General features: G+C 40.8%; 2 protein-coding genes across 2 annotated transcripts; both read left to right on the top strand.

Annotated features, from left to right (window-relative positions):
- The first annotated feature begins 1,172 nt into the window (after positions 1-1,172).
- On the top strand, positions 1,173-7,711 carry LOC308300687 (C-C motif chemokine 4-like). Its single transcript, XM_080744572.1, has 3 exons — positions 1,173-1,323; positions 2,539-2,650; positions 6,348-7,711. The coding sequence occupies exons 1-3, from the start codon at positions 1,257-1,259 to the stop codon at positions 6,442-6,444; spliced, it is 276 nt and encodes a 91-aa protein (XP_080600698.1). The 5' UTR covers positions 1,173-1,256; the 3' UTR covers positions 6,445-7,711.
- Positions 7,712-11,193: 3,482 nt separating this feature from the next.
- Positions 11,194-14,709, top strand: LOC308300882 (ladderlectin-like; the record flags this gene model as incomplete). Its single annotated transcript, XM_080744778.1, has 6 exons — positions 11,194-11,253; positions 12,346-12,439; positions 12,751-12,860; positions 13,328-13,465; positions 13,626-13,731; positions 14,630-14,709. The coding sequence occupies 6 exons, from the start codon at positions 11,194-11,196 to the stop codon at positions 14,707-14,709; spliced, it is 588 nt and encodes a 195-aa protein (XP_080600904.1).
- Between the last annotated feature and the right edge of the window lie 3,687 nt (positions 14,710-18,396).

The following is an 18,396-nucleotide window of genomic DNA, read 5'->3' on the forward strand; positions in this document are numbered from 1 at the left end:
CAGTGAAACACAGAAGTTCCATATTTATTGATAAAACAAATACTCAATATTAACTACAACGAATATCCTAACAAAGACAGTTCAAGATTTCAAACCAATATTCACAGTCTCTCCTTGTTATTACTTACCTTTAATATGTGTAAAAAAGATATATATATCGTTCCTCTCCTCTCGGCGCCTACGTGTTAAATCTCACTGCATGTCCGCTATATTTCTGAGGGAAATATTAGACTTTTCATTTGTCCAGTTGTGTGTAAATTATTTAATACCATGTACATTATGTATTTAGAACACAATCAACACATATACTGTACAGCAGATTGGAATTTGAATGTGTAGCTTTCATAGACAGGAGTATTACATTCAGGGGCGTCACAAGGGGGAGGGGGGGGGGGGGGGGGGGTGACTGAGTTACTAGGGCCCAAGGTGGAGGGGCCTTAATTATTTTATAATTTAGCTATTGAAAAATAGCAGATATACAAGCTCACAGCACAGCACCGAGTGCCGCATTGCAAGCTTGTAGATCTGCTATTTTTGTGAAGTTGTGAAAATGTTTGAATATGTATTTTTTAAGCGAACATTTGTAACTCAAATTTTGCTTCTGGGGGTCCCCTGGAACTAAATATTTTGAGATGGGGGTCCGTGGCCAAATACATATCATCTTGGGGGGTCCTTCACGTGAAAAGGTTTGAGCACCACTGACATAGAAACATAGCTTATGAAGGATTATTAGAAGAAGGATATTCAGACTTGCACAAATGTTCATGATAAAAAAAATAGCAGATCTACAACTCGCAGCTTGTAGATCTGCTATTTTTCAATAGTAAAAGCACAAAATGTGAGTGAATCCTTGTGCCCAGGGCCCAGAATTTGGTGTGACACCCCTAATTACATTGAAACATCACAGCATGTACAAGCAGCATGCAGTACTAAGAAGACATTTGATAAAGTGCACGACTCTGCATCATATGATCTTATCAGCACATTCAGGATGCTATGATGATAAGTGTAGATAAGTGTATTTACACCTCTCAGCATTTCTGCTCTCAAAATAAACGTGTGACCACAGTTTGTTTCCTTAATTCTAGAAACTCCCACCCCCCACCAGCACCACCACCAATTCTAATCCCACCTACACTAATTTTGTGCCAACTAGACACATATACTGCAGAGACATACGTGTCAACAAGTACGTTAAAAGATACACAGAGTTGACTGCAGAGCAAGGTAGAGAGGTATTAGACAGTCAGACTTCAATGATGAAGAAGATTCCAGTAATTCTAGCTGCCTGCATGCTGCTGTTCTCAGCTCTGTCTGCAGAGGGTAAGTCTATTCTCCTGTCCGTCATGGCTGCCACTAGACCCTCCAGAAAAATGTGATTCTAAATTTCCCGCATAATCAGCCAAACGGCACAGATTATGCAGGGGTAAATCTTTTTCAAAAAAGGCTGCAAAATTGCATATTTCAGCCAGCATATTTTGCAACTTTTTGCACATTTCACGTATTCCGCATCTTTTCGCATGTTCATTTTCTCCCCGCATATTTCTTTCTACATAATTATTTTGCATATTTCCACATATTTCACCGGATAAAATCATATAAAACCCCACATATTCCGCAACGTTTAGCATATTTATCGCATTTCACAACTTCCCGCATATTTTGCAACTTTATGCATATTTACCATATTTCAAATATTTCACATATTTTGTGTATTTCGTAGCATTCCGCAATATCACCGCTTAAAATCACATGAAAAACCTGCATATTTCATCGCAATATCAAGGATTTTAGCCTGCATAATCAAGGATTTTTGCCTGCGTTTTTCTAGAGGGTCTAACTAACTTGTCCCAAAGTCTGACTGCAAAAGCTTTATACCCTGTAGCCTACATACAACATGTACAACGATGATAGAAAGTGACATAGATCTGTTTACACAATGCTGTACCCCCTCCAACTGAATAGATATGTTCCCCGTTTTCAGCAGTTTTTATTATACTTTGAAACTTGCAAAAGTATGTTTTCTCATCCTTTGAATTGAATTGGTTTTAACCCATTGATACCAGGAAAGCAGCAGTGGCCTCTTATTATTTGCTAATATGGCTATTCAGAAACAGCAGACATAATACAAGCTCATATAGCACCTCACTCTGTGGCACGCTATGAGCTTGCCTTAATTGCCTAAATTGTAAATTGTTCTAGAGCTGCTATTTTTGACATTTCTTTTAACTCAAATCTTTTCTTCTGGGGGTCCCTGGAAAAAAAAATTGAGATGGGGTCTGTGGTCAAATAGGTTACATTTGGGGGGGGTCCTTGACATTAAAAAGGTTGAGAACCACTGAATCATAGAAACATTTTTCAGAAAACTGTTAGAATTTAGAAGACATTTGTAGAATCGGCCTCAGGTCTTAAACAGGTTAATCATGATGATTTAGGATAATCAGTATTATTATATTATATATTAGTATATTTTGGTTGCTGTTATTCCTGCATGCCTGTTTGTCTCTGAATATTTCTCACTCTGCCCCACTCTTCCAGAAAGCTTCGGTCCAGTTGAGTGCTGCTTCACCTACTACAACAAACGCCTTCCTAAGGACAACGTGGTGACGTTCCAGCGCACGGGCACTCACTGTGCTAAGGATGGTGTTGTGTGAGTATATTACGTTGTACTTACTATTGTATTGCACCGTATAGCCTACGCGTAAGTCTTGATGTGGATGATAGCGAAGGGTTGGAAGGACGAATAAAATATTATGCGTTTATATTGGCCCAGAATAAGGATAGTATGTTTTCTTTACGGCAAAATAAATGGATAATCACACTCTATGATTATATAGTAATATATATATTTTTTAACATATTTTTGGGGCTTTTCTACATGTATTTGATTGTGCATTAATTAGACATTGACAGGGAACTTATAGACTGCCGGAGAGTGACACGCAGCAAAAGTCCGCCGGGCTCGGGAATTAAACCTACAACACGCTGTCAAGCCTATGTTGGTGCACACCTTGACCACTCAGCCATTGGCAACACCAACATTCTTAAACTGTTGGAAGTATACAAAGTTTGGATACTTTTAGACCACTACGGCAATTTCACCAAAAAGCTTTACAAAACCCCAGTATATGGAAATAAAGCGAATGAGATATTAATGTTTTATTTTATTTATTTTATTTTTAAGGCATTATTTTTACTGGCCTGAGCGCTCAAGTGCAAGTTGCATTCTGTTGGCCTGTAGTATTTAAATACTTATAATCTGTACATTGAAAAACTATAGCAAACATGGGCCAAAACTGGCGGCCCGGGGGCCACATGCGGCTCCCACCTTCACCTCACCTTCATGCAAACATAACTCGCTTTAATTAGTAGCTTAATGATGCCCAAATGTTTGTATTTAAGTTCATAGAGTTAACATAAGAACATATAAACGCATTTGAAATTAAATAAACATTTTACTTTTCAGGATTCCAATTAAAAAAGAGCTAAAAATGTATTCAGGATTCTAATTCAAAAATACCCAAAAAGCGTCACTCCTCTGGAGTGAGTGTGAAAATATAGTGGCCTCTCCATCATCAAAATTGCCCACCCCTGCACCTAGCAGTGGTTCTCAACCTGTGGGTCGGGACCCCAATGAATTTTGGGGGTGTCTCCAGATGATTAACTGTGCAACATTGTTTTCTCACCCATCAGAAAACCAACCAACATAAAGTTTAAGTGTATAGAGGGCATATGCACATTTCTAAAGTGACAATTTAAGGACTTTTCAATATCTCTAAAATGACAAATTAAACATAAGCCAAATTATAAAATATTTTAGCCAGAAATTGTAAAAATAGCAAATCTACATGCTCACAACGCCTCTTAACGCAAGATTTTTACAATGTAAATCGTCTATTTTCACAATAGAACTGTGTTATACAAAATGTAATGCCTCTTAGTGCTCGTGGTGGTGGTGGTGGGGGGGAGGAGGGGGTCCCCAGTTAAAATATGGTTATTCTGGGGGTCGTAGACTGAAAAGGTTGAGAACCACTGCAGATGGCAGGTCAACAATGACCTGGCAACAGTCTACATATACTAAAAAGACATATTACCTGGGCACTTCAAAAATGACTACCCAAATAAAAATGATGGAGCACTCAACTGGTCTGCACGTTCATTTATTGTAGAACGTCGAAACGTCAGTCTCCCTGTCTCTCTACAATAAATGAACGTGCAGACCAGTTGAGTGCTCCATCATTTTTATTTGGGTAGTCATTTTTTTTGAGCGGTGGTCACACCGTCTCCTATACGTGGCCGTGTGTGTGGGTATCCGTCCGTCCGGCCGTCCGTGTATGTAGCCTCAAGCATGCAGTACCTTTTCTGACCACACATGTTAAGGGAGGGGCGCTGTTGTTCTCACACACACACACACACACACACACACACACACACACACACACACACACACACACACACACACACACACAGGGGGGAAGGGTGGGTCAGCATGTGTGGTCAAGTATTATTATTATTATTAACAAACTGAATGTTTTAGGGTCAAATAAATTAGAGTGTGTGAAGAAACTACAGCATTGTAAAGCACACTAACCTCGCTGCACCCACCCAGTAGTGCTGTTACACAGCCTCCACGACCACCGCTCAGTTCACACGGGTGTGATTTTTATATATAGTTTGTCCTTGTTGAGCACTAACGAGTCCTTCTACCAATAACTGCTGGCTGAAGCGCGCAGACTTCTCCTACTAGTCTACATATACTGTAGGTGCATATATGGTTAGACATAAAGCTGGTCCACATAGTAGCAGGTATAGGCCTATACTGTATGTATTGTACATGAGATTAGACGTTAACCCATTAAGACCTGAGGCCCCTTCTACAAATGCCTTCTCAATCACTAGTACTTTTTCATGCTGAGGAGGACCCCCAAAACGATATGTATTTGGCCTGGAAAAGGTCTCGTACCAGGGACCCCCAGAAGCAGTGTTGTAAAGTAACTTACTTAAAGGAGTAGTTCACCTCCAAAATGACTTTTCTTCTGTTGATTAGTCGCGCCATGGAGACTAGAGTTCAATAATATTTTTAGTTTTTTTTTCCTAAGACAAAAATGTGATAACAATAAAGTTACCCTCATTCGTTCCGGATGGGGACCCGGGTCCCCATCCGGAATCAATGGGGGTAAATTTACTCGAATACATTTTTTGTCTTAGGAATGTGACAAAAACGCAAAAATATTATTGAACTCTACTCTCCATGGCATGAGTAATCAATAGAAAAAAAGTCATTTTGGGGTGTGAACTACTCCTTTAAGTGGATTTACTTAAGTAATGTACTTAAGTACACTTTTGAGCTATTTGTAATTTACTTGAGTATTTCCAATTTCCAATTTTCAAACATTTTGTACTTTTACTTTTAGTATTTTGGGTACATTTAAATTTGATGCCAACACTTTCATACTTTTACTCAAGTGTATGTTGAATTCCAGACTTGTACTTGTAACAGAATATTTCTATATTGCAGTATCGATACTATTGCAGTATTGATACTTTTACTTAGTAAAGTAAAATATGTGAGTACTTTTTCCACCACTGTCCAGAAGAAAAGATTTGTGTAAAAAAAAAAAAAAATCTAAATTATATTAGGATATCTTTTTCAAATGGGGGTCTGTGGGCTAATAAGTGTCAATTTGGGGGTCCTTGACATGAAAAAGTTTGAGAAGCACTAGTCTAGAGGCCTAGGCCTGAATTTAACTTTAGACTGCAGAACAGACAGAAGCCCCTGGTCAGCTGACCTGACATTCAAAAATGTAAAAGAAATGTGCAGATGCAAAAGCTTTCTGAAAATAAACCTATATGTACATAGGTCTATACTGTAGCTAAAATCTAAAATTACACTACAGTATGCTTTTTCACGGTTTGAAATGGATTAAGGTGTGAAAGAGTATTGACACATGGGCCTCTATTTTGATTGTCTGTAACAGACTACAGCACTTATACCTTTACTTAAAGGCCAGTCCATACTGTCTCCGAACACCAAACGTCTTTCAGAAAGGTCCGGTTCAACTACAAAATGACATCACACACATCTTCTGAAAAGCATTACCCCGAATTAGAGTTCGGAAAGCTGCACGTCGGAAAGTCTGAACTCTCCGATGAAAAGCTTGGTGTTCGGAGACAGTATGGACATGCCTTTAAGTTAAGGCATAGGAGCTGGTACTTAAGACAATCAAAATAGAGCCCATTTTATCATTTGACTGGTTAATGACATTCAGTCATACTTTTGTATGAATACAATGTAAACTCTAACATCTTAATGAGGGAAATCATTTGGATATCTCTGTGTGTTCTAGGTTCACAATGAAGAACGGTGCCAAGCTCTGCGTTGACCGAACTGAGGACTGGGTCCAGAAAGCCATCTTCCACGTGGAGTCCAGACCAGCGGCCTAATGAGAGAGGGTTCTGGGGGGCTCAGGGCTGCCTAAAAAGTTCTAGACATTGGGTTTTTGACAATGTATCGTGGAATGCCAGCTTTGCTTTATGATTTGGAAAAGACAGGGCCGGTTCTTGACATAAGCAACATAAGTGGTTGCTTAAGACCACAACCACTAAGGGGGCCACATCACAGGGAGAATTAAAAAAAAATATATTATGTCATGTATCTCCTATCCAAAAACTAGTGTTATAATTTTAATATGCAATAAAACAAAGATCTCACACAAGACACAACAGAATAATTTGATAGTATGCCACATGCAATTGAAATTGAATTGAAGTTGCAAATTGCATTATGCACCTGTGCGCCCACAGGCCTCATCATATAGTCTTTTCTTATTAGGTTGTGTCTGCGTGCCGATGCTGCGCTGCAGTGGTTATGACTTTGTGTGTTGTTCTGCCAGTCACACGGCTGCTCCAGTCTGTCAGTAATAAATCAATGTGCTGAGACACCTGTATCCGCCTTTATCAGCAAAAAAACTAAACTAAAAATTCAGGTAAATACACATCGGCAGTGAGGGGGCCACCTAAAATAATCTTGCATAGGGCCACCTGAGTCCTGGTCAACTGGCACTGGGAAAAGGTCACACAGTTTACTGGAGGTTATTCGCTGCCAGAGTACAACATAAATAATCCAGCTCCTGCCAGCAAAATCAGCGTTTTCCTTATAGTCCAGGGGAGTTTTTTCAGCAAAAAATATCGAAAAAATTACTTTTTATATAAAAGTTGGCCAAAGTTGACCGGCAGGGAACATGCTTCTGTGGTCATTTTACCATCTACTCTGGATGTTGTGAACAACCCCAGAGACAGTTTTTAAGTTGCTTGATGCAAGCATTTAGATGTAGGATTCATTTTTATCAGAAACCGCTCCCCTTCCTATACAAACCCTTTTTGTAACTTCAAACTCCATTTTAACCATGTTAAATTAAATGAAAACACATGTCTTTTGTTCTGGTGACTGATATCGTCCTACTACTGTGTGGGGGCTCTGCAATTACTGTTTTCATTTGGGGGGGAATGAAAAATGCTTTAATAAAACGATGAAGTAGAATCAAATAAAGTAATAGAAAATATAAATATAATATAATATAATAAAAAAAAACATTTTCAATGAATCTATCATGGTAAAATGGAATTTGAAGTTACAATGTGGCATGTCTGTTTTTTCTTTTCTTTTTCTGTTTTTTTCTAGTGCAGATTTTGTTTAATCAGGTATGGATTATAGTGCTGTAAACATGTATTTTTAATGATGCATTGTTGATATTGTTTGCTGATGCAATAAAATAACCATTTTTACATTTCCTAATTAATCCATACTTTGGTTGTGTTTGCACAGAAGCTTGCTATGAGTCACGTCTAATGTATTTAGAAAGCACATTTTAAAACAACCCAGGTTGATGAAGTGCTGTAAAGGCCAGGGTAGAGTAACCTTTTTTCCCTTTCCGCCCTTTAGTCTTAGCTGGTATTTTTTTTTTACTTTTTCACTCTCAATAGTTTAGTTGTTTATTTTGTTTTGTCGTAAAGCGACCTTGGGTAGCCTACTATATATGAAAAGCATTATTCCTGATCTGATATTATTAATTATCATTATTTATTTATTCTCCCCATGAAAAATAAGCATAATATATAACAAATTCACACAGATATTTTCCTTTGTGTGAAAATATTATATCTATGACAGAGTTAAACATATACGATCATAAGTCTGATGAATCATCACATCACATTGCAAGCACAGTCAGTGCACCCCACTGCCAGCAGATGGCGTATTTTCATTTAAGTTAAATATCATTGGGTGAAGCACTACTATAGCAGCAATCTTAATTAGACTACTTCATAGATCTACTGTATGGGCAGTGTGGAAAATAACAAAGTGCATGTACTCAAGCAGCCTACTGTACTTTTTGCAAAATGTTTTACTTTAAAGTATTTCCTATTCTCTACACCAGGGGTCCTCAAATACAAATCTTGAAGGTCCACAAATATTCTTTTGAAACAGGTCCGGGTCTGGGGAAAAAATAAAACAATTAAATATATATATCTACACCTTCAATTCTACTACACCTCAGAGGCAAGTCCCCAGTTAAAATATGATTGTTTTGGGGGTCGCGACCTGAAAAGGTTGAGAACCACTGACCTAGAAAACTATAGTCACTAGAAGTGACTCTCTGTTGTGTTGTCAAGAGGAAGATGACACCAGGCAGACTCAACCACACAGATGAGCCAAAGGCCTCTATATTAAAGCAAACCTGGGCTTCCATAAACACCTCAGCAGTACCACATACTTCAAAAGTATTCCAGAGTACTGAGTGCATAAATTAAAATAACCTTTCAGAAGTTTGACATTTCTGTATTATACATCCTTCTTTTTAAGTAATATTCTAATATTTTGAGATATGGATTTTTTGATTTTCATGAGATGTGTACCATAAAAACCTAAATTAAAACAGAAAAAGGTTTTGACCATTTCAATGCATGCATTGCATCCATCCGGATATCTGTCCGTGTACACTTTTTTATGGTCTATGGGTTTGCCACTCTGACATCACGCTCTGACATAACTGTGATGTCAGGGGAACCACACAAACAGAATCTGTGATAGTCTGACCACAAACTGTCTCTGTTTCGTTCATTACCTGCCTATCAATGGTGCACAATTGTTAGGTAGGCGAGAGTGTTTTCTGCTGGTGATTCAGTCTGTGTGTATCAAAGGGTGCGTTCGGAAATGCGCACCAGGTGTGGTTAGGTTTAGGCATAGTTTTACTGAGGTTAAGGTTAGGGTTAGGGTTAGGTTTAGGCATAGTTTTACTGAGGTTAGGGTTAGGATTAGGGCTGGGTTTAGGCATAGTTTTACTGAGGTTAGGGTTAGGATTAAGGTTAGGTTTGGGCACTCACTACACTGAGCACACACCCGGTGCACATTTCCAAACGCACCCTTTGATACACTCGGACTGAATCACCTGCAGAAAACACTATCCCTGTTAGGTAGGGTGCATGGACAAAACCACAAACTGCAAGTTTAAAGTTACTTTATTCAACAGAACACAACCAAACAAATCACAAACACAAAATCTCTCACCATGGCTCTACTGGATCCCAAGAGCCAAGGTGGGTTTGGAGGCTCTACTAAATAGGTGCCAGAGACACACCTGGGCTCACTCATTGCCCAAATTGGGACAAACCATTCCCTGTCTATGGACAGGGGATTTGTGGAAATAGTACATGAACATTTAAAGCAAGGCGTTTGTCCAACGAGGGACATCGGACACTTGCAGGAAAGTAGCAGATCTACATTTTCAATTTGTTTCATTATGATGTATGTTTTTGCAGAGTTAAAGTTTGCAAAACGCCAAGGATGCAATATCATTCACCCTATTATAATTTGGCTCTGTCTAGTGGGAGGGGACATGGGGTACTTAAGGGGTGAAGTGCTGTGTTTTAGCCAGTCTGCTGTCTGCGTCTGATTGAGGTGCTTGGGAGCTGCTGTCAATAAGGTGAATTGCTTTCTAAATTATAGTTATGTAGCACTGAAACATGACGGCCCCTGATAACATGATCTACATCTGTATGTCCTGGTGTTTCCCATGTGCACAAAGCCCATCTATTGAACACTGAGATGTGGGCGTGGCCTTGTCAAATTGGGCCCAGAAATACATGGGAAAGCATAACGATCGGATGAAAACACATTGCCAGCCAGTAATTATACAATGCCGGCCAAGATTTATAACTGGTTGTGACTTTATAAAGCACTTTGTTTCTGAAATTCGAATGTTTGTATCTAGGTGAATCAATTTGCCTCCACCAACGCAGGCAAATCCTGACCCATGACGGTCGTACGTCATGTTATCATATACTAGGGCTGGGATGCGATTAAACATTTTAATCTAATTAATTACAGGCTCTGTGATTAATTAATTGCAATTAATCGCATTTTAATCGCACATCGATATTTGACCTGAGAAGCATTTTTATTCAAGTAAAACACATTTTGTTGTGCGAGTGAATCAACGAGTGAGTTTTTAAAATCTAAATTTCGCATTCACTGGGCCAAGCAAAGCTCTCTGATCGGCTACTCCTCCCTTTGCGTTTGTTGTCTCTTCTTGGTTGGTGCTATGATCGGTATGCCCGAATCTGAAGGTTCTGTGGTGCAAAAACTAAGTGCGATTAAAATGCGTAATTGTTTTTAATTGCGTACATTTTCTGTAATTAATTAATCGCAATTAATCAGTTAAAGTCCCAGCCTTACTAATTACCAATTGCCTAAGCTGTAATCCTGGGCTCTGCTCTCCCTCTGCCAACCTGGGGAGAGCTCATGCTTCCTTCAGTGCATGAGGAGTGGGCAGGCTGCTTCTTATTTTCTTGAACACGCTGAGTGCATGGAAGGAACGCACTATTCCAACCAATTCCTTTCCCCTCCATCAGGCCAGGGGGAGGCAGTATAGAGACCACGATTACTGCATGTTTTTTGTGGGGGTACCAGTACCTACCCTAGGGGACACAGGGAGAACATTTGTTCTCAAAAGTTGTATTTGCAAAGACCCAACTCTGAGAGTAGTGTATGCCACACTGAGTTGGGGGTCTTTGCAAATACAACTTTTGAGAACAAATGTTCTCCCTGTAAATGGAATATAATGTATATAATTTGGGACTAGATATGTCCATGGCAAAAATAGATATTTTTTTTTTTTTCAACCACAAGCCAGCATGGCGATGACCCTGGGCTCCAGTGGACCACTGCAGGATCCAAGCCTTATAAGAATGGTTGTACTCTGAAAACATGCTCACTGTTTCACTTTGATATGGCACACATCACTTCCACTTTGAGCAGGCAGGCACACATCACGCTCTTGCGAGCCTAAAGCTCACACTTGTGAGCTAGTGGGCTTTATTTTGTCCATGCCTTACCCCTTATCCCTAAACTTTTTATGTATTTCAAATAGCTGATCTACAAGCTCACAACGTGTCGATGTAGATCGTCTATTTGAAGTATTTAAAAATGTTTTTCTAAATAAAAAAGGGCAAAGAAGTTTAGGGATAAGGGGTAAGGCATGGAAGAAAATATAGATAAGTAGCTCTGCACAATGAGATTTGCAGTAGAAAAGCAGCTAGCCTAGCCCATTTAGGACGGGTCTGATTTTTGCCAAATGTTTGCCAGAATTGGGACACTATTAATATTCCATAACGGGGCTTTTGGACATGACGAAAGTAAGAACTTAATTTCATGCGTGTTCTATTCCAGGGGTGTCAAACACATTTTTGTTGTGCGGGCCGCTTTGGGTGAAAGGTGACTTGATGAGGACCGTGACCAGTTGCGGACACGCACGCTCATGCACGTTCACTTGCACCAAGGGTCAGGCTTAGGGATGGGGTTAGTAATGGGGAGAGTCAGACAAACGCAACGTCAGCGTAATGCGTGTTGGAACAATAACACGCACCCCAAAACATGACCCCAGCCAATTCTGTTGGCAGAGACTAAAGCCAGGCTGGCAGAGTGGATAGGGTTGGCACATGGCGAACAGGAAAAAGTCACGTTTTTGCCTGTAAGCTTCAAGACGTTGAGGTTTCAAGAAGGTTTGATTGCATTCTCTCAGCATTGTGGTCATGTGTGAAAGTGAGTCTTCCCACACCCTCATGATGAGCGTATGTCTCCGCTATATTCAACATTCAACACAGGAAGAACCACTACACATCTTTCGAACGACCATCATTTTGACAACGGAGCGTCGGGAGTGTTAGCGACTCACCCCACGGAGGTTAGGTTTGGGTGTCGAAAAGGTGACATGTAGAAACGGTGAAACGCTCCCCTCCTCTGACTTTCAAAACTATCTCTAACATGTCTGTTTCTTTATATTGAAGGAAATCATCTTCTTCGACTTCATCACCATGACCATGAGTATGCTGAGTGTACTTCTCTGTGCTGTGATGGCTCTGACTGCTGCTGCTCCTGCAGGTGTGTGTGTGTGTGATCCATTTTACTCCTCAGTAGAACCCCTGAATCTTAGCATTTCATAGCGGGATCTGATGTGATGGCCCAAATGGCTGCAATAGATCATTTTGTAACTGTACGGTCCCATAGCTCGGATGGATGGTGACACCATAGATCTATGGTATAATGTAACCACGGCCCATAGCTCAGATGGAAGGCAATACCGTGGTACTATGGGATATGTAGTCATTGACAGAGTGTGGAAATGCATGGAATAGGAATGCATTGTTGTTGCTTTCAAACAAACCGTTGACTTCAAGTGTCTGTCTTTTCAGGAGAGCATGTGATCAACAAGAGATTTGCAAGATGTCCACATGGATGGAATGAATTGTTTGGCAACTGTTACAAATTTGAAGAAACTGCGAAGGACTGGGCTAAAGCAGAGGTAAACAAACATATTGTAACAGTCTCAGGAACCAGAGGCAGAGATGTCATCCACTGTTTATAGCCGGGGAGCAACAGGCCCAACATTTGAGAGGACCTGTGATGTCATAACATACTTTTTATTTTTTCTATTAATTTGGTCTAAGGTACACAGAATGAGAGGCCTGTTCTGCCGGAAACATTGCGGAAATTAAAGTCCCATCGATGTCACTAGGCCTATACAGGAAAAGAATACAAACATAAATCTGCTTTAAGTAGCATGTGAGGGGTCAAACTAGGAGTTCATGTTTCTGAATCCCTTGTGGACACACAACAACCGCAACGTCACTTCAATACAATATGAAATATACAAAACATTGTCTTTTACTCTGTCTGTCTGTAATGTATGCATGTCTGTTTGTCTGTCCTTGTATCTGGTCTTATCTATCTATTTGACTAATAGTCTTGTCTTCTGTTTATATTCTGTAGAAAAACTGTTTGTCTCTGGGTGGAAACCTGGCATCCATTCACAACAAAGCAGAACACTCATTCATCCAAGACCTGATACGTTCAAAGACTGGTGCAATGACTAGAGCGTGGATCGGTGGCTTTGATGCAACAGGCAAGGTAAGGGACATTAACCCTTGTAAACAGTGTCTGATAAAACATTACCTTATATTACACTAACACATGATACACTGCACCTGTATGGCAACATACAGTGTGATGTTAAATGTTAACATACAGTATTGTGTTGACATATATGATTTATTGTATTGTCATCTAGAATGGTGCTTGGATGTGGACTGACGGTCGCCCAATGACCTTCACTGACTGGGCGAAGAATGAACCTAGCAGCGGCCAACAGATCTGCATGGTTTTGAACCACGGAAGTAAGTCACAACATGCTGAATTCAAATTCAAACGATTAATTCTATGTTTGCCTCCATGGAGAAGCTTGTTAGTGGTTCCATACACATGTTGTTTTTACTCTCCATCGCTCCAGCTCGGCAGTAGACAGAAATTACATTTTCAGGTTACCAATAGCCTCGTAGCATAATTGAAGGTTTTCGGGGAAAAATTAATTAAAAATGTACTTGTTAGTTAGTGTGGTTGCCACTGCAGGGAAACCAGACTACAGTACTTGTTCGACTTTATTCCATCCATCTTCCTGGGCCATATATATATATATATATATATATATATATATATATATATATATATATATATATATATATATATATATATATAAAATTAAAAAAGAATATTTGGCTGCGCTACTCCTCCCAGTTTTCAAATCGACCGGCTTCATTGGGACACGCCTGGGTGAATTTTGCTAAGAGATACATTATATACCTGTAGTTTATATAAATGTATTCATGAATACATTTTCTCCATTGAATTTAATTAAAAATTAAAACATTCCCAAATATGGAGATGTCTGACATAGACCACATGCTAGAGGGTATATGAACATTTCTAAAGTGACAATTTAAGGACTAATTAATATTAATACCTCCTATTGACAAATTAAACATTGGCCAAATTGTCAAATATTAGAGGCAGATGTGAGCATGTAGATCAGATATTTTCACAATAGAACCAACCGTGTTATACAAAATGTAATGCCTCTACTCTTAGTGCTTGTAGGGTGGGTGGGTGGGGGGGGGGGGGGTCTCCAGAAAATGTAATTATTTTGGGGGTCACGGCCTGAAAACCGAACTACTGCAGTGTGAGACCTTATGTGTTCTTTAATTAATGCTTAACCTTATCTTTCTATTCATATAACAGGTAAACACCTTTGGGATGATGATTTCTGCCGTTACGCATTTACCTCTGTCTGCAAGAAAACAGCTGGGAGCGCTGAATAACGTGGAGATTATGCATGCACACAAAAGTGTGTGTTGCAGAAACTGCACAGAAGAATCAAACTGATTTAGAAAAGTACTTCAATTGTTCAGTCAAAAGGGTTCTCTGCAAGTGAGGTTGCACTAATTGTATATCTTTTCTGTTCATGAGGTCATTGTTTATCCCCCGAAAACAATCATGAAGACTGATTTGACCATGCATTGAGAAAGATTCAGTGTGTCCAAAAATGTAGATTGGCTTTACCAATTGTAACACTTCTGAAGGAATGAAGAGACAAGTGACATTAAAAGAGTAGTTCACACAACATTTATTTTCTATCAATTACACACCCTGCATGAAGCCTTGAATTCATGGAGATTTTTTGATTTGTTGCATTCCTAACACAATGACTTGATGACTGGCGGAGACTCAAGGGAGAATGTGACAAAACCTCCATGATTTCAAGTCTTCATGGGTGTCTAAGTGTAACTGATAGAAAATAAATCATTTTGGGTTTGAACTACTCCTTTAACAGTAGCTGGACAGTGACTCTCAGGTCTTGTGGTGATAATGAGTGACATGAATGGACTGGGTGGTTTGATTGAAACTGCTCATAACTTGTTTCAGTGTCTTTACTTGCATCAATAAAAGAGATAAAAAACAATGATATTAATAATTCCGTCTGAGTCATTCAGAGAGTGGACGTCTGTCATGCAATTTAGGCATTTAGCAGACGCATGGACCAAGCTACAAACTACAAATGCTATCTAGTTTTCATGTATGTAATTGAGGGTATAGGCGAGTATACAGTCATACCGTGTATCAAAACACAACGTGCAGTATGAGTCTTCTTAATCCAACAGTTTTTTGGGGGGAAAAAAAAGTATATTAGTGTTTCTCAAACTTTTTCATGTCAAGGACCTCCAAAAATGAGTTATCATGAATTTGGCCTGTTATCCCCTATCAGAGCGCAGCACAAAGTGGCACATGAGCTTGTATAACTGCTATGTTTCAATAGCCAGAGTATAAGATGATGGTTTAAGTGGTTACAGACACTTTCCCGCTTTTACAGGGTTACGAATAAATGCACATTTCAAGGTAATTGATTCATTTAAAGCCCCATCCATGCCGACTGGATCGCTCAGGATCTAATGTTATAATGAATGTGGTCAAAGTGGGATCCGGGGAGCCCCAGGGGTCCTTGAGGTGGTTCTAGTGGGTCCCCAGTAAAATGTGTAAAAAATAGCATAACATTCTGTTCAACCACCAGCTCAGTGGCCTTGTGTCCTGAGTGCCCTGAGACCGAGAGGTAAGGGTTCGAACCCTGGTCGGGTCGTGAACATTATCTGGGTCGAGGCTCCTAAAATATGATTATTAGATGCTTGCATTCTGCACGTAGCTATACTTGTGCAGGCATCTCACTCAACAAGCAACAGTCTTTCTGAGAAACATAAGAAAAACATAATGGAATCTAACTGAGAAACACTGCCTGAACCATGACAGTAGATGCCAGACCAACTACCAGACAGTAGATGTTTCAGAGATCGCAGGAATAAAGCAAGGGTTAGAATGAACTGCCTAAGTAAGATTGCATTGTGTCTGAGCAGAACAGATATTAAGGATCTCAATGGAAAATTACAAATAAGCCTTGCTTACCCGCGTTTCTTTTCAGTTGACATTGTATCAGTGATCTGTACTCTCATGAAACGGTACCTTTTCCAATCCAAAACTTCTAATAAATACCTAAATCGATCAAAAGGCACAAACCATCAGCCCAGGCGACTTTCTTTCCGGTGACTCTTCTGGTGTTCTTTGGGAAACAGCTAGTGATATAGGTCACTGTCATTGTTCAGGTGTGGGATGTATCCCCGCTTTGTCTATCTAGGTCGTCCTCAGACGAGCCCTCCATCGTTGTTTCCAGTCATCTCGGTTCTCCATACATCTGGCCAGCTCATTGGTGTTCTGTGTCCCTACGTCTTCCTTGAGTATGTCCACGTATGTTTTTGTGGGACGTCCTCGCGGCCGGTGCCCGTGTGTTGGCTCCCACAGTACCAATTTGCTGGCTGGAAGCTCCTGGTGTCTTTGGCAGTGTCCTGCTAGTCTCATTCTTCTGGTGGCAATTTTCTCGCTTACCTTTGGTATTCCCTCATACAGGCTCTCGTTTGTAACATGTGCACTCCTGTTGATGTTGAGTACTGCACGCAACATTCTAGTGTAGCACCCGTCTAGAGACTTCTGCAGGGTTGGCTTCAGGGTCCAGCATTCACTGCCATAGAGGAGAACAGACTCCACCGTTGCAAAGAAGAAGCTAAGTTTGATTTGGCGGGGGAGTTTAGAGTTCCATACACTGTTCATGCCGTTCAGGGCCCTCCAAGCGAGTGCCTTCCTTACTTTAAGGTCTTTCTCAGTTGAGTCGACCCATGCGCCCAGGTACTTGAAGTCCTTGACTTCCTTCAACACAGCTCCTTCTGTTGTTGTCAGAGGTGAGTGATCAGGTAGGTTATAGGTGATAACCTCAGTTTTCTTAGCGTTTAGCCTGAGACCAACTTTGGCACACTCTATCTCCACCCTGTTCAGGAGTTCTTGTGCTTGTTCCATGCTGTCGGAGAGCAGGCTGATGTCGTCCGCATAGTCCAGGTCTGTCAGAACTACTGCGGGATGCCGTCTTGACCTCCTTGGTGTTAGCGTGAAGCCAAGCTCTTGTTCCCGTCCCCCTATGGCTTTCCTGAGCGCATAATCTAGAACTATGATGAAGAGGTAGGGGGCTAGGGTGTCTCCTTGCATTACCCCAGCTCGGATGTCAAACACCTCACTGCTGCCATCTGGGGTCACCACTTTGGCCCTTGTTTTTGCGTACATGGTCTCGATAGCCCGGAGAATGTTGGGAGGGACATTGTAGGCCTCAAGGATCTTCACCATCTTGCTTCTGTGGATAGAATCAAAAGCCTTTTTGAAGTCAATGAAGCACAGTACAGCTGCTAGGTTGTTCTTTTTCACCTCCTCTATTAATCTCCTTAATGCCAGGATCTGTGCTACGGTTGTTCTCTCCTCTCGAAAACCATTTTGGTTCTCTCTCAGGTGAGGGTCGATGGCATGCCGTATCCTGTTCAGTATCATTCGGTTGAAGACCTTAGCAGTGATACATGTCAGGCTGATGCCTCTGTAGTTGTCTGGCTTTGAGAGGTCTCCAGCTTTAGGCACCGGGATGATATTAGACAGAGACCATATTTCAGGTTGCTTGTTGTGCTGTAGAGCATTGTTGCAAAAGTCTAGGATGAGGTTGTCTAGGTCGCAGTTCTTCAAGACCTCTGGGGGTATGCCATCCGGCCCAGCACTCTTTCCCTCTCTTAGGGTGGATTTTGCCCTGGCGAGCTCGCTGATTGTGAAGGGTCCATCGTCGATGTTCAGGCCCTGGAGGACTGTCGGTATATTTTCCTCCTCTCCCTCTTCCACTGATGTTCCCAGGAGCCTCTGGAAGTGGTCGAACCATGTTGCCACCCTCTCCTCTGGACTGTGTCCCTCCACCTGGCCCTCCTTGGCCCTCTTCCGCCCTGTCATCTCATTTATTACCTTCCAGGCCTCCCCGTATTGCCTTTCACCTTGCGCTGCCTGCACTCTTCGCACACTTTCCATCACTTCTTCCCCTTTGATGGCGTCGTAGGTGCTGAAGAGAGACTGTTTGGCCTCGTTCAGTGTCTCGCGACCCTCCT

This window comes from Nannobrachium achirus (assembly GCF_963921795.1).
Source record: "Nannobrachium achirus genome assembly, chromosome: 16".
Classification (NCBI taxonomy): Eukaryota; Metazoa; Chordata; class Actinopteri; order Myctophiformes; family Myctophidae; genus Nannobrachium; species Nannobrachium achirus.

Coding starts and splice junctions, on each gene's coding strand:
- LOC308300687 (XM_080744572.1), top strand. CDS start 1,257: ATGATGAAGAAGATTCCAGTAATTCTAGCTGCCTGCATGCTGCTGTTC. Junction 1,324..2,538: donor CTCAGCTCTGTCTGCAGAGG/GTAAGTCTATTC, acceptor CCACTCTTCCAG/AAAGCTTCGGTCCAGTTGAG. Junction 2,651..6,347: donor TGTGCTAAGGATGGTGTTGT/GTGAGTATATTA, acceptor TGTGTGTTCTAG/GTTCACAATGAAGAACGGTG.